The sequence below is a fragment of the Mauremys reevesii genome, linkage group 5 (genome assembly GCF_016161935.1).
Source record: "Mauremys reevesii isolate NIE-2019 linkage group 5, ASM1616193v1, whole genome shotgun sequence".
Taxonomy (NCBI): Eukaryota; Metazoa; Chordata; order Testudines; family Geoemydidae; genus Mauremys; species Mauremys reevesii.
In genome coordinates this window covers 44991677-45008128 of record NC_052627.1, presented here as the reverse complement: position 1 = coordinate 45008128, position 16452 = coordinate 44991677, and the positions used below count along the sequence as shown (strand labels likewise).

At 44.1% G+C, this 16452-nt stretch overlaps 1 protein-coding gene across 5 annotated transcripts in view; it reads right to left on the bottom strand.

The window, feature by feature from the left end:
- Positions 1-16452, bottom strand: part of LARP1B (La ribonucleoprotein 1B) — a 116563-nt gene that overhangs the window by 58083 nt on the left and 42028 nt on the right. For all 5 annotated transcript variants that reach the window (XM_039540143.1, XM_039540144.1, XM_039540147.1 and 2 more), the window contains exons 4-5: positions 9277-9445; positions 498-641 (exon numbers count right to left, since the gene is read on the bottom strand). In XM_039540143.1, the coding sequence (XP_039396077.1) occupies positions 498-641; positions 9277-9445 (313 nt within the window). The remainder of the gene's footprint in view (positions 1-497; positions 642-9276; positions 9446-16452) is intronic.

Here is a 16452-nt window from a genome sequence, read left to right as displayed (position 1 = left end):
TAAAGATGAACATGGGAGTATAGGGTGTTCCCCTGAGGTACAGATTCTCTCTCTCTCTCACACACACACACACACCATGAGTCAAAATCTTAAACAGTTTTAAAGAACATTTTTTTTCCGTTCACTATTCAACTACTTAGAGTAACGAACTACAATTTAGTTCTTTCAGATAAATTATTGCATTGTTAACACTAAAGTCAAGTTTCTGCACAACCAACCATGTTACTAAAGTCTGTTCAGGAGACACTCAGTATTGGAATAGCAAAGAATCCTGTGGCACCTTATAGACTAACAGATGTTTTGCAGTATTGGAATAGTAGGTCAGGAAAAAAGGCCCTGGACAGATGACATGGACAGGCTTTAACATCCAGTCTCAAAACATACCTACTTTCTATCAGTGTTTTACTTTAACTGACATGAACATTCAATGAACAAAAATTTTAAGTTACACTTGGGAACCACTGTAAAAGCCAGAGTTAGGACTGAAAACCACTTACTTCTTGACTCATTTCGTCTGTTGTTGTATGGCACTAATTTGCTTGTTTCTGGCTGAGATCTTGAACTATTTCGAGAGCCTGTTCCTTCTTGGCTATCTGGTCTTACATCATCTAAATGAAGTGGTACCCACTTCTGCTTGTTACCTTAAAAGAGTGAAAAAAAAATATATATTCTCAACTTTAACTATGGGGCAGCTAGGCATGTCACTATAATTTAACTGTTTAAAAATGAATTCTACAATATATTCTAAAGGAAGAATAAGTAGCTCTTAAATAATTAGTTTACCTAAAATATTTAGGCAATAGGAAATATCTTAATACCAATTCCATAAGTAAAAATAAAATCAGAAAATAGTAACTTTTCAGTTTTAAAAGATGTGTTTTAAATAAGCCTTGAATCTAATAACTAAAGTGAGTTTGGTCAAGCTTAAAGGAGAAACCACAAGTGGAGGTTACTTACTGTAACTGGAGGTTCTTCAAGATGTGTGGTCCCTATCTGTCTCCACTATCCCCCTCCCCCACCATCCCCTATGCTTTGGATCCTGTTGGATTTGCAGTAAGAGGAGGAACTGGAGAGATGTCAACCCACACTGCCTCTTAAGCCCTTGGTCGGGAGCATGAGGAGAACTACTGCACATGTGTGGGCCCGTGGACACTGCTTTGAAGAAGTTCTGGACTCGGGTGCATGTCCTGCATGCATACGCACATGTGGAATATAGATAGGGACCACCCATCTCGAAGAACCTCCAGTTACAGTAAGTAACCTCCACTTGTGGTTTCTCCTTTAAAGCTTGACCAAACTGTGCTACGGTGACAGAGTTTGGGTCATTTCCCAATAGGCTTGGATCTTTGTAGTTAGAACCCCAGGGCCTGCCAGACATCAAAGGAGTGAACTCTCGTGTCGTCAGAGGAAGTGTGAGGTTTCGGTAAAAATAAAGGTAAGTATTGTTTGACTAACGTGGAACTCCATCTTTGAAGGAACTTGGGTGTAGTCAAAAATAAATGTTTTCTTTGTGAAATGCTGTATCAGGAGGGTCCACCATGATAGCTCTGAGCTCGCTGACCCTCCTAGCTGAGGTGATAGCGATTAAGAATGCCATCTATATGGACAGGTGGACATGGCACAAGTCGCTAGAGGTCGAAAGGTGGACTAGTGAGCTTGGACAGGATGAGGTTAACATTCCATTGAGGAGTAGGTTTAAGCACTGGTGGGAAGGTCCTGATCAGGCCTTTCATGAATCATACTGTAGCTGGGAGAGTAAAGACCACTGGAGGAAAGACGGTACTAATCGCTGTTAGGTAAACTCTTAAAAAGCCAGCAGAGATCCCGGAAGTCTTCAGGAACACGATATACTGCAGCCACTCCAGTTCTAGACTATCTGGAGAACAATGATGTTGCGCCCAGGCTGAAAAGCGTCTCCATTTAGCCTGATGATAGGTTTTAGTAGACTCTTTTGTACTCTGGCTAAAGATCACCTGAACTGGGGCTGAACACGAGCATCCTATTTCCAATGCCCCTCCAAAAACCAGGATGTGAGATGGCATGAGCCCAGATTGGGATGCTTCATCTTCCCTCATCTGGGTTCAGGAGATCCAGGAACAGGCAGATCCTGATTGGTAGTGGGGGGGGGGCAGACATCAATAGAAATTCCGTGAACCAAAGCTGTCTGGGTCAGTGGGTACAAGGAGAATGATGTTGGCTCTGTTGCTATGAATCTTCCCTATGACTTGCAGAAACAGAGGAATGGGAGGAAAGGCAATCTGAGGCCATTCATCCAGGACATCATCAAAGTGTTACCTTGAGAGTCACAACAGGGGGAGCGTTCTGTTCATTTGCAACTCAGAGGTCCCACAGCAAAATAACCTGCTGTGTAAAATCTCACTTAGGACTGTGTCATGAATCTCCCATGAATGGCCTATTGAGAAGCTTCTGCTTAATTTGTATGCCAGGGAGTTGTGAATACCCATAGATACATGGCCTGTATCGCAATGTGGTTCCTGACATCCCTGTTCCAAAGTCTGACAACTTCCTGGCAGAGTGGATGAGACCTCCCTATGTGTTTATATAGACCACCATGGTGATAAGGTCCAATATTATGTGTATACATAGTGAGCATATAAGTGAAAGGAAGACCTTGCATGCAAGGAGGATCAACCTCATTTCCAATAAGTTTCTATGTAGTCTGGCCTCTCATGGGGACCTAGTGCCCTGAGCATCCCACTGGTCTCTCATACTGCTGGCCCTGGAAGTGGCATTGCTAAAGGGAACTCCCACTATGACCTTTTCTGGGTTTGACCACTAAGGCTATGGCTACACTTGCAGATGTACAGCGCCGGGAGTTAAACCAGCCCTTGGAGACAGCAGCAGGGAAAGCGCTGTCATGTGTTCACACTGTCAGCTGCAAGCGCAGTGGCATGGCCACATTAGCAGTTATTGCAATGCCACAGAGAGCAGTGCATTGTGGTAGCTATCTCAGTGTGCAAGTGGCTTCAGTCTGCAGCAAGTGGCTGCAACATGCTTTTCAAATGTGGGTGGGTAGGTGGAGTGTGATAGGAAGTGTGTTGTGTTTATGTGGGGTGGGGAGACTGTTTTTGGAGGGGGGCAGAGTATGTCAGCATGCTGTCTTGTAAGTTCAGACAGCTGCAGGGGGAAACGGGGAAACCCTGACATAAGCCCCCACCCCGCACCTTTTTCACACACACACGCACAAACGCCTACCTCTGCAGCAGGAGCATTCCACAGTAATGGTTTGCTTTGTGATCCAGAGCAGATAAGCATGCCAGCGGTCAGAAACGGAGCTTTGAAAGGGGACATCCACATGCCTGCAGCCGAGTTCAAAACAATGACGAGAGTGGCCACTTGACTTCAAGAGATTATGGGATGTTTCCGGAGGCCAATCACAGTGCAGTACTGCAACACGTCATCTACATGGACACCCCGGCATTTCAGCCAGGGCACAGCAAACTCTATGCTTCTCGTGGAGATGGATTACTGGGGCGCTCCAGTCGCAGAGTCCAGGTGCTCTATATGCCTTGCCAGTGTGGACACCTCAGGAGTTAGGGTGCTCGGAGCTTATTTAATGTGCTCGAACTTGCAAGTGTAGCCAAGCCCTTCGTTCGGGAGGTGACGACTCTAGCAGGAACTACAACCTTGGAGCTGATGTGGTCTTTGCTTGGTCGCTAGATCAAGTAGAGCCAAGCCTGCAGGCACTGCAAGTGGAGTCTGGCAAAAGGAGTCACACAGGTGCACATGGCCATGTGGCCTAAAAGTGAAAGGCACTTGCGTACTGTGGCTCATGTTCTGTGGGTGATGTGTGACATCAAATTGCTTATCGCATGAAACCTTTTGTGAACGCTTTCGTGGAAACTGAGTCCAAATTTTGCCCCTATAAGAAGTTTATTGACTGGTGGGTAACAAAGACTTTTCTTCATTTACGCAAATGCCTAGGGCAGTTAAAAGTTGTATGAAAAACCCTGTCGCCAACCTGATGAAATCTGAGGAAGTAGTGACCACCTTGTCCAATGAAGAAGCACCCAGTGAAACCATCGGATCAGGTTCCACCTCCTTCCTCCTGGTACATGGACGGAATCAGCTTGTGAGAGGAAGAGGTGTGATATAACTTGAGAGGGGTCCAGATGCCTGCCATAAGGATCCCACGAACCCCAATAAGACCAGAAAGAGGCATCAATCGGTTGCAGGGAACTCCCAAGGAAGTCACTACCAGTGGTCCCTGGGGGGGTCAAACCCAGCGGAACAGCAAATGTAACCCCTCAACTGTCTATTAGGGCTCAACTGCCTCCATGGAGATACCCATGTGACCATCTCCTCCGATTCATCTCAGTTTGAGAATTGCTCCATCGGTAGCAGCAGTCCTCTCAGTGCCGAGGAACTCCTACCAGAAGGCTGGAGGTGAGACGGCTCCTAGGACAGTTATGTAGCTGCCTTCTCTGGATAAGGACATCCCTCAGGAGGGCCAGGCCAGAAAGAAGTGGAGACCGTGGATAAGGAAGGAATATATCCTCTGGTGTTACACAAGTCTTGGTATGCCCTCATGCCTGAGCAGTTTCCACAGTTACATCTGACAGATCCAGTGCATCTGCAGCAACTGGACAGTCTTTACATGGATGATGCAGTACCGACAATGGGTCCAGACCATCACTTGTAGACAAAATCAGCAAACGTTCATCCTGATGATCCACAGGACCATAACCAAGGTGGGGCGTACCCAGGGTGCAAAGCCAAAGGTGGGGGGGGGGCGGGGGGAAGAGATGGAAAAATGGGGTGGACAAATAAACGATAGGAGGTAGAGCCCTAGAGAAAGACTGGGATCCCGCAGGACCTGCTGCCATAGTAGCAGGAGCAAGATAAAAATTCAGCCAACAATACTGTAACAGGTAGGAGTGAGAATTGTGGGGTGGAATGAGATCAGGATTTAATAAAATAGTCCTCCTGTGCCACAAACATGAAACACTCTGGCCATCAGCCACCGCTCTCTGGCTGCCCAGCTTTGAAGGTAGTACCATTGCCAGCAGCAGTGCAGAAGTAAGGGTGGCAATACTTAATACTGCAAGGTAGGCAGCGTGACTGGGATCCTGCACGACCCGCTGGCATAATAGCGGGTGCGAGATAAAAAAATCAACAAATAATGCAGGAGCAGGTGGGAGTAGGTATTGCAGGGTGGGACTGGATTAAAAAAAAAATAGTCCCACACAGTGCTCTAGCAAGGGCTTCAAATATGCTTGCTCAGCCCAGGCACTAAAATGCCTAGTTACAGCACTGATGATTTGGCATCAAGGTGACAAATGGAGCTCTCTTTTTACACATCTTGCCCTCCGATCAGGTGGTCTTCACTGGAGCCTATTCCTTAAGGTTCCATATGCAAAGTTTCATCCCACCTGCACAGGCTCAGAGGAAATGTGCTTCTTATGGACAGTCCTCAATAGAGATTTGTCCTTATTCCCACGGGAGCACCTTGCAAAGATGGGCTTAGATGGTGAGGGCTCGACTCCAAGGCACATGCTTGGAAGGACACTGCTGATCAATTGAAGGGGCTGATGTACATAGGGGTCCTGATGGCCCATATCAGAGAGGATGTCATAGCATTCTCCATCAGGGCTTCCATAGGCAAAGGTCCTAGACAGGAAAGAGCAACAAATACTGCGCTTCGCAGAGATATGCGCCTCACCCTGACAGTACAGGCTGCATTGATATTTGTCACTGATGGAGAAGATCAATGGCAGGAGATGCAATTCTTGAATCCCAAGACTCTGGGCATAGTCCCAGAGCTGGGGAGAGGGTCCCCAACTGGGGAGAAAAATACTTTATACTATACATTTTAATTAACTTAAAAATACAACTATTTACAAATTTTTTTTAAAATAAGTTATGCAATGAAAAGGACAACAATTGTAACTCAGGCCCTGCATCAGTAAGGAACTGGAGAAGCATCAATCCACACTGCCTCTTATACTCTCAGGGCTTGGCTACACTTGAGAGTTGCAGCGCTGGGAGTTTACAGCGCTGGTCATCCAGTTGTGTAGGAACAGCGCTGGTGTGTGGCCACATTTGCAGCATTTGCAGCGCTGTTGGGAGTGATGCATTATGGGCAGCTATCCCAGCGGCAGCAACGTGCTTTTCAAAAGAGGGGGGTGTGGTGGGGCGTAGTGTGACAGGGAGCGGGGGAGAGAGAGAGAGTGGATTTTTGGAGCCAACACTGTGTGTTAGCTTCCTGTCTTGCAAAATCAGAAAATGTTCCCGATCCCTTACCCTTAACTCTTAACTGCAAACAGCCTGCATCCAACGGACTCCCTTTCTCCCCTCTGCCCCCGCTGTTTCTGTCAAGCAAACACTCACTCCCTGCCTGCCTCATTCACAGGGGTTATCTCATTTGATTGTTCACAGTCAGATACAGATTGATCACAGCAAACAGGAGGTGTTTAATAAGCAGCTCCCGGAGCACCGGAGCTCTGAGTTCACAACAAAACAAAGAGCGGCAGCATAACAAAACAAAGAGTAATTTAGTTAAAAGCATTCTGGGATATCTGCTAATACCCTGGAGGCCAATAACAGCGCTGGTGTGTCTCCACACTTGATGAGCAGCGCTGCACTCGCTACACCCCAAGCAGACCAGGTGTTCAGCCAGCGCTGCAGCCAGGGAGTTGCAGCACTGGATGTGCCTTGCAGGTGTGGACGGTTACTAATTGCAGCGCTGGAAAGCCTCCACCAGCACTGCAACTCTCAAGTGTAGCCAAGCCCTCAGTCAGGAGCATAAGGTGAGCTAATGTGCATATGTGGGCCAACAGATGCTGCTTTGAAGTATTTCCAGACTTAGATGTATAGCACGCATGCATACTTGTGTGTGGAATATACATATGGACCATCATTTGAAGAAGAATGTGGGATGTTAAGTTGTGGTATGCTAAAGTATAACGAACACTAAGATGAGACATATAAGAAAAACATCTCAATAGCGAAAGGATAAAAAGATGCACAACACTAGCTCTTTAACAATAACATCTGCTATTGTGCAGTTGGTTGGGAGGTGGGCAAGGCACCTTAAATCTTATGCAAAAAAGTCCACGATGTATCATGAATACAAAAAAAACCAAAAACAAAAACAGATAAACAGATGAATCAGATAATTCGGATTTAAGTTCTTCAGACTTCTGATGGAAAATATATTTTAAAGTTGACAAATATTTTTTGCATCAACAAATTCACCATTTTCATTACAAAAAAATAAGTTTCATGTGATAGAACACCAAGACCTTTACCCCTGTAGTGGAGACCTCTGTTTTAACAAGTATTGTTTGTCAGTTTTATAGGTATAAATGATACCAAACTGTGTTCCAAAGCATAAGATTCTCTGCTAATATAACACAAATTGTCTTCTTGCTTGGCATTTTGTATAAAAAGAGCCAAGAATATGATGTGTGATTCACTAATAGAAGAACTCAGCTGTCTTTGGAATTTCCAGTTTTGTGCATTATCCACTATTTGCAACTCTAGATCAATGTTTTTAGAAAGTGTTCTGCAATTTTGGATAGATTTGCCTTAAATACCAGTATACAACCTATCCAGAATTCCTTAAAGCTGAAGGCTTATAGATCTCAAGTTATTTTCCAACTTCAGACTTATTTATAGTTCTCATAATTTGTGCTGTCCCACAAACTGATCTAAGTGTATGGGTTATACTTTATCCATTTGAGTTTTTAAAATGTGTCTTTGCAAGATATATACAATACAGTATCCATTTTATTTTCCATATTTTACTGTGGAGAATGAGTTGAAGGAGAGGAAAGTGATCAGGAACAGTCAACTTGGATTCACCAACGGCAAGTCATGTGTGGCCAACCTGATTGCCATCTACAATGAGATTACTGGCTCTGTGGATACGGGGAAAGCGGTGAACATGATACATCGTGACTTTAGCAAAACTTTTGATACAGTATTCTTGCCAGCAAGTTAAAAAAAGTATGGATTGGATGAATGGACTATAGGATGGATAGAAAGCTGGCTAGATTGTTGGATTCAACAGGTAGTGATCAATGGCTTGATGTCTAGTTGGCATCCGGTATCAAGTGGAGTGCCCCAGGGGTCGGTCCTGAGGCCGGTTTTGTTCAACATCTTTATTAATGATTTGGATGATGGGATAGATTGCACCCTCAGCAAGTTCGCGGATGACACTAAGCTGGGAGAAGAAGTAGATATGCTGGAGGGCAGGGATAGGATCCAGAGTGACCTAGACAAATTGGAAGATTGGGCTAAAAAAAATCTGATGAGGTTCAACAAGGACAAGTGCAGAGTCCTGCACTTAGAACGGAAGAATCCCATGCACTGCTACAGGCTGGGGACTGACTGGCTAAGCAGCAGTTCTGCAGAAAAGGACCTGGGAATTACAGTGGATGAGAAGCTGGATATGAGTCAGTAATGTGCCCTTGTGCCAAGAAGGCTAATGGTACATTGGGCTGCATTAGTAGAAGCACTGCCAGCAGATCGAGGGAAGTGATTATTACCCTCTATTCAGAACTGGTGAGGCCACATCTGGAGTACTGCGTCCAGTTTTGTGTCCCGTGCTACAGAAAGGATGTGAACAAAGTTGAAGAGAGTCCAGTGAAGGGCACTGAAAATGATCAGGGGGCTGGGGCACATGACTTACAAGGAGAGGCTCAGGGAACTGGGCTTGTTTAGTCTGCAGAAGAGAAGAGTGAGGGAGGATTTGATAGCAGTCTTCAACTACCTGACGGGGGGTTCCAAAAAGGATGGAGCTCAGCTGTTCTCAGTTGTGGCAGATGATAGATCAAGGAGCAATGGTCTCAGGTTGCAGTAGGAGAGGTCTAGGCTGGGTATTAGGAAACACTATTTCACTAGGAGGGTAGAGAAGCACTGGAATGGGTTACCCAGGGAGGTGGTGGAATCTCCATCGTCAGAGGTTTTTAAGGCCTGGCTTGACAAAAGCCTGGCTGGGATGATTTAGTTGGTGTGGGTCCTGCTCTGAGTAGGGGATTGGACTAGATGACCTCCTGAGGTCTCTTCCAACCCTTATCTTCTATGATTTTATGACACCTCAAAAATGAGAAGGGCAGGGGGGAAAGTAGTTTTAAAACTTTACACTGCACACATCGTATCCAGTCATGCACATACTGAAAGGAGAAAATAGAAAAGCATAAAGCATGTCAAGTCACTCATCTTCCTATCATCTGGAAGAAGGTTTATTATCAAAAAAATTTAGTAATGTTATAACAATTCTGAGTTATTTTGCATAGTGCCTTGACCAACCTTTTTTCCTTTGATTGTTACATTGAGCCTCGTCTTCACTGACATTTTCTCCAGGACCATCAGGCTTTGCTTGCAGGTTCTCAATTTCACTGCTTGCTCTCTTTTCAGTTTTCTCCTCCTTTTCTTTTTTATTTAGTGGCTTTTTATTCTGATGATTTATGGTTTTGCACTGCAAGAGATATTGCTAAATATTTAACATGATTTTATGAATGCGGACAGCATAAATTATATTTAAAACAAGTTTCTGTACTTATTAACATGACTTAAGATAAGTGGTTCTCAATCTTTGAGCATGATAAGCTCCAAAGTTATGAGCTGTGTAAATTATAAATTATTATTAGAAGGGAGTCCTCAGACTTAAGACAAAAGCTGGTAGGAAGAACAGCACACATCACATGCTGAGTCTCAGCAAATCACTGATTTCACTGTTCAAGCTTTCTGATCAGCTCCCAGCCCCGGACTCAGCCAATCAAAAACAAGCTACCCTGGTTGTGGAAGCCAATCAGACAAGCGACTGCGAGGGACCCCCTTCCAGCTTCATTCATTATAACGCGACCACAAAGTTATTTAGAAGCAATTCTGTAAAAAGCCAGCCCAATTTCACGTAGTATGGTGCTGATATTCTGAGCAGCCGCCTGTCTGGCCAGCGAGCCCTGCTGCTTCAGAGAAGTATCAAGGGAAACCTGAAGCCCCGACTTCAGAGAAGCCCCCAGCCAAGAGCTCTTCAAAAAGGTCTGGAAAGTCAAAGCACGTGTGAATTTGTGTTTATTTGAATGCAGTTTATCAAATAAATACATGCTACATTAGTCATGTATAATTCATTTAGTACAAAAATCTGGGTTATTGTGGTGAAAATAGTGCATCAAACCTTGGTTCAAAAACACCCCAGCCCCCATACAATTGATTTCTATGGGAAAAGCAGTTTCGACTTACATTTCAACTTACAACACAATTCTGAGGAATGAATTGTCTTGTAAATCCGAGGACTCCCTGTATTATTATTAAACAGATTTTAAGTTTTCATTTTAAAAATGTTTCTAAGTTACAAAAATTAACTTTAGAATTCAAACAGTTACATCAATTAGATGTACTAAATATGTAACACTGCAGAATGTACAATTATAAGTATTTTCAATAAATGTATAAATGATATTTTGTTAAAGTGAAATTATCTAAATTATAGCAAAATAAGAAAGGGAAGTTACTTATCTTATTGTATTCAAAATGTGTGGTACCCATCTGTATTCCACTGTGGGTAAGAATATGGACCACATGCCTGAGACCAGAGAATTCTTGCAAGTGGTGTCTGTTGGCCCATGCTTTCACCTCTGCTCTCCTCATGCTCCACTCTGAAGATATAAGGAGTGAAGTGGACTGACCACCTCTAGTTTCTTCTCTGCTGTGAATCTTGTCACGATCCAAAGCAGAAGGGAAGGACAGTGGATAATGGAATACAATTAGGGACTACACATCTTGAAGAATTCCAGTTACAATAAGGTAAGTAACTTCCCTTTCTTCAAGTGCTGGTGCTTATGTGTATTCCACTGTGGGTGACTGAAACAGTACTCAAAGCAGGAGGGTGCAATAATGCAGGCGATATAACTGCTTATAGAAATGCTATCCCAAAGGATGTGTCAACAGAAGTATCTTGGACCAAGGAATATTGTCTCCTGAATGGGTGGATGCAACTCCAAATAGCTACCCTGCAGCTATCAAGCCAGGGCATCTCATGAAGTGATACTACAGAGGTTGCTTGTGCCCTTGTAGAGAGAGCCCTTACCCTGCAAGGTGAAGGAAGCTGTGCCAAGGATACAGTCATAAATCCTCTTATATTCTTTGAGAGGATACAGCTTGTCCTCATACTTGTTCTGCTATGGCAACAAACAGTCTAGGTAATTTTCTGATCTGTTTCATTCTCTGCGAGTAAAATGCCAATACTCATCTAACATCAAGGGAATAGTCTTCTTGCTTGAGGCATGGGGCTTCAGGGACAAAAAAACCAACCCACAGGTAAGTGAATTGACTGGTTTATGTGAAATTACAAAAGTCTCTTAGAAATGAATTTCAGGTGTAATTGTAGTGAGACTTGGTCCTTATGGACTATTATGTATAATGCATTGGTCATTAGGGCCCCAAATTCACCTACTCTTCCGGCTGAAGTGATGGCAATGAGGAACATGACCTCCTCTGACAGGTAAGACAAGGAACACCTGATTAGTGGTTCAAAGAAGGATTTAGAAGATCTCAATTAAGGGTTGGTTACTTTACTGGTGCAAAGTGTCTCAACAGACCCTTCAAAAACCTGGCCGTTACTCAATGAGTAAAGACTGAGTAAATGTCCATTGGCAGGAGACACGCTGATATGTGGCCAGATGAACCTGTAGCAAGACCCTCAACTCAGTGGGGACTGTCACTAAGGTGTTCATGCTGTGCTTGCTGTGGTGTATATACTGTTCAGAGCCATGCTTGTAGGAAATGGAGTTGGAGTTTGTCAAATGGCATTAGATAAATACATGATGCCATCTGCCGCAGAACAGTGAGGCATATCTGAACTGATAATCAAAGGCTTCACATAGCTAGATCTGAATGCCCATGTTATGAAATCTGTCCTTAGGGAGGTCAGCCTTTGCCCTGATGGAATCCAAGGTAGCTCCTATAAGTTCTATGCTCTGTGTTGGAGTCAGTGTAGACTTGATGTTTATGCAGATTCCAAGGAATACTAGAAGGTGGAACAGCAATGAGGTTGGCATTAAGGCCTCCAGGCAAGAGCTGCCCATCAGAAGCAAATTGTGTAAGCATGGTGGAGTTGCCTCATCTGAGCTGCTACTATTGAGAACACTTTTGTGAGGGCTCTGGGAGCTGTGGTTAACCCAACAGGAAATACCCTCAATTTATAGTGCTGGAGGCCTACCACAACCTGAGGAATCATCTGTGGAGTGAATAGCCAAAATGAAAGCACATCTTTGGCATCAAGAGCTGTGAGCCATGTGTCCTTTTCTGGGGATGGTGTTATTGATGCCATTGTACTGTTGTGATAATTGGTTCTACAAATTTACCTCATTGGGAGCTCAAGAGTAAAAAAAAAGTGAATGTTTGTAAGATGCCATAACAATCTACAAATGTTGATGTCAAAATTTAAGAAAGGGAAACAAAGCCTGAATTAGTTCAAACAAAAAAGGCCTACTGATATAATGCAAGGACTGTGTTAAGATCATGCTTTGTAAATATGAGAAATCTGTGAACCAAAATTGGTGTGTCCGAAAACAGGCTTAACTAGTAGACAAAATAATGACAGGATGGACTATTCCTCAACCTCTCTCTGTGTGTGTCCTTAAAGAGTCTGAGAAGTACTGGCTACTGGAGCCAGCTTTATCATTCTGACTGCCACCCCCACTATCTTGTGGGATGCTGGAGCTTCTTCAACCCGATCCTGAAAGATGCCCAGACTGGGACAGGGAGAGGGAGAGGGACCCGGACCCAGATGACATTGCAACCTTTATTGGCCCCGGTTGAATTTCAACCACCACGTGGGACATACCTTGAAGTCCTTGAAAAGTGATGAGGAAGAAAGTTTTGGAGGTGGGGAAAGAAACTCAATGGTATAGCCAGAAGGGTGATATCCAGCACCTACTTGTCTATTATCAACCATCAATTATGAGATAAGTTCTCTAAACAATCGCCCAAAGTGGATCTTGGCATTGGGTGAAGATGGCATCAATATTGGTTTGCAGCCCTTGATGGTCTCGTCAAAAATATCTCTTGGTCAGGGAGTGAGACTGGGTGGCTGCAGTTGAAGTGGAAGATGCAGCATTGTGACAGTCTGTATCCTTATATTCACCTCTTCTGCAAGATTATGATAAGTTTTGTAAAGAGTATGCTTTGTGAGGTATCATTTGAAAAAACTCACTTTGCTGCTCATTATTGCCCTGATAAAATGTGTGGCAACACGGTCTCCTGAACCTCAAATTGAAATGATTCTCAAAGAAGAGAAAGACCTGTAAGAAGGGGGAGCAGATGCCCCAAATTATTCCTCCCTTTCTCCCTACACACAATATGCACAACACTTGAAGAACAAAGGAAACTGCTTTGGACGGGGGGAGGGATCTTGACTGAAAAGAATTCAGCAGTAAGATTGCTGAAACACATGGTGAGAAAGACCTTTGCTTTGAATTCACTTAACTTGTTAAGTTAGGTATTAGCTGCAATTTACTTTTATTTTCTTGTAACCAATTCTGACTTTATGCCTCTTTACTTGTAGTCACAATCTACTCTTTTGAAGTTAATTTGTTTTCTTGTTTTATTTAGACCCAGTGTGTTTTGGACTGAGGTGTTTGGAAACCTCCATTTGGGATAATAAGTATTTGTACATCTTCTTTTCCATCAATAAAATGATGGATTTTATATGAGCTTACATCGTACAGGAGAGAGCTGGGCAGTCAGTACAAGACGTATATTTCTAGTGGGAAGTCTGGGACTGAGAATTTGCTGGTGGTATTCTGTGTTGTAATTCAAGAGTGGCTGGCTAAAGGACTCATACTGTAACTGGGAGTAACTTACATGCTGGAGGCTGAGACAGAGCACACCAGGACTGACTGCTCTCAGAAAAGCAGTGTAAAAGGCACCCCACGCTGGAGAACTGAGGGGACACAGTTATTCATCGGTCCAGACTGTACCCTGGATAATATCACAAGAGTATCTTGGTCTTAGCATTTTTCTGCCATTTGTGAGGTGGCTCATAAAACTGCTGATGATAGAAGGGTTGTGGTAAGGGGCTCAGTTTGTAGGTGTGTTTATAGTATTTTCTCTTTGGGGCTGATATTTATATATCCAGAGAGCAGAAGGTTGCGCTGGAGTCCTTCAATGACTGCAAAGAGCTGTCTGTCTTCTCATTGAAAAGATCAGCCACAGATCTTGGCCACACCAAGCACAACTTAAAATGAAGCTCTAGCCATCTGTTTACACTTCTCAATAAGGGCTTGAAATTGAGCTCTTTCCCCCTGATGTAACTTATTCCTAAAGTTCAGGAACTTAGAAAAATTCAGAAAATCATATCTGGCAAGAAGAACTTGATAGTTTGGGATTCTAAACCACAGATGTAAACATCTTCCTCCCCCATATGGTCTAGATGCACAGCCTACTTATCAGCAGGGGTGGCCACTGGATGTTGTGTGGATCCTTCTGGCCACGTACAGTACCAAGGACTTTTGTGTAGGATGGGTGAAGAACTCCACTCTCTTAGCTAGAACAAAGTACATCTTTTCCGCCTTCTTTGGCCTAGTAGCACAGGTAGCCAACACGTGCAATACAGCCCTTGCTGGTTCTAGTATGGCTTCATTTACTGAGTGCAGGATATCTAAAAGCTTATGCTGAGAGTCCTGAACCTCGTTTAAGGAGATTTGGAGCTCTTCCATGACACTAACAGCTCCTGAAATTGTTTAGGATAGTCTGGAGGAACACTGAGGCTAGAGCAACCACCTTGCTGGGTGATGAGGACATACTCCTATTGGTACCAGACATACCAAAGGATCTGGCTCATCTTCCTCTTCTTCCATAGCCTCAGAGGGAGGTTTTGGTTGACCCTTTGGAAGAGAGGGGTCGTAAGGCTCCTTATTGCATCACATTGATCCCAAGTACCACACATAAAGCTACCATGAGACCCAATAAGGCCAGTAGGAGTCAAAAGTAGGTCACAGTGGTCTGAGGCCTTTAGTACCACCCATCTTCTGGAGTGGGGCTCTGTTTCTGTGGCCAAGACTGGATCCAGGAGATTCTCGATGTCCTACCTGGGCTGATCTTTTTAGGTGGAGGTGAAGCTGAATCTCCTACCATGGAAAGGTTGGATATGGCTCCACTGGCAGTACTGTTGATTACACTGAGGGGAAAACTATGGCTAGTGGACAGGACGGCAGATAGACTTCTTTCAGAATCCCCACTTCCTGCTGCTGTTAGATCTCCCTGGTGAGGATTAGTCTTGATAACAAGGGAAATGTTGGGTTCAGGAGGAGGAAGTCCCCCTGCTCCGCCCTTTGGAGGTTATGTTTTATCATTCCATACCTTCAGAGTAGGTGTAGATGGTTGTTCCTCTCAGGGCTATGACAGTACCATCAGTGAATGAGTCTCCAACCCAGTTGTTTTCAAAAGTACTGGTGATTCCTGGTATGTCATGTTAGTAGGTACTGCAGTCAGTATCACAGTCAATGGGGAGGTTGGTACTGAAGAAGCATTGCTCCTATGTGGCTTAGGAGGGGGGACACCCTAACTCCATATGACTTGGGCCTCAAGAATCACCTGATTTGGACAGGACCAAAAGGAATCATCTCTCCTCTTAGAAGGTCATGGAGGGCATCTGCTTTTGTGTGTGTAAGAATGCCCCTCACTCTCATGATAGGGCCCAGATGAATGGACCTTCCTTCTGCTCTTATCTGCTCAGGACTCCAACATAATACTAGTGGGCATGTTCATTGATGACCCTAGCCAATGTATGGGGGAACCTCCTGGTCTAGGTCTCACTGGGGCCTCTCTGCATGCTCAATAAGGTGCTTCCAAAGCTGGTGTTCAACTGGGAAAAGAGCAGCTGATACTGCACTTAGAAACTGCAAATATAAACTTTGCTGCCTCTATTGCCTCAGAGCTGGCAGTTGTTGCTCCCCAAAAAGGAGTGGGGCCAGGAGAAAGTTTTTGAAACCCAGCATCCTGGGCATAATCTAAATTCCACCCTGGGATAGCATGCAGGTTCCTTGGGGTGGGGATTCTAACACTAACTGGGGAACTATTAAAAAAAATAAAACCTAAGAAAATGTAAGTTTGGACATTTACAGGAGACTAGAAAGGACCAGCTCTTAACTGTAGGATTCTGACTCAAGCTGTGCAGCAATAGGCAGGAATCCTCCCCCACCTCTTATACCATCAGTGTGAATATGAGAGCACAGGTGCAGGTGCAGACCCTCAGACACTGCTTGCAAAAATTCCCTCAGCTTAGTTGTATCCATAGTGAAATACATAGAGACCAGCACTCGAGATGAAAGTTTACTTACCAGCCTACTTGAACTGTAGTTACTGGCTTTATAGAGCCTCACTTACAGGACACTAATCTGTTTTAATCTTTAAACAGAATATCTCAGAAGCCTCTGACTAGTGGAGCTGTAAGTATGTTCCCTAATCAATCCAAATATTTGT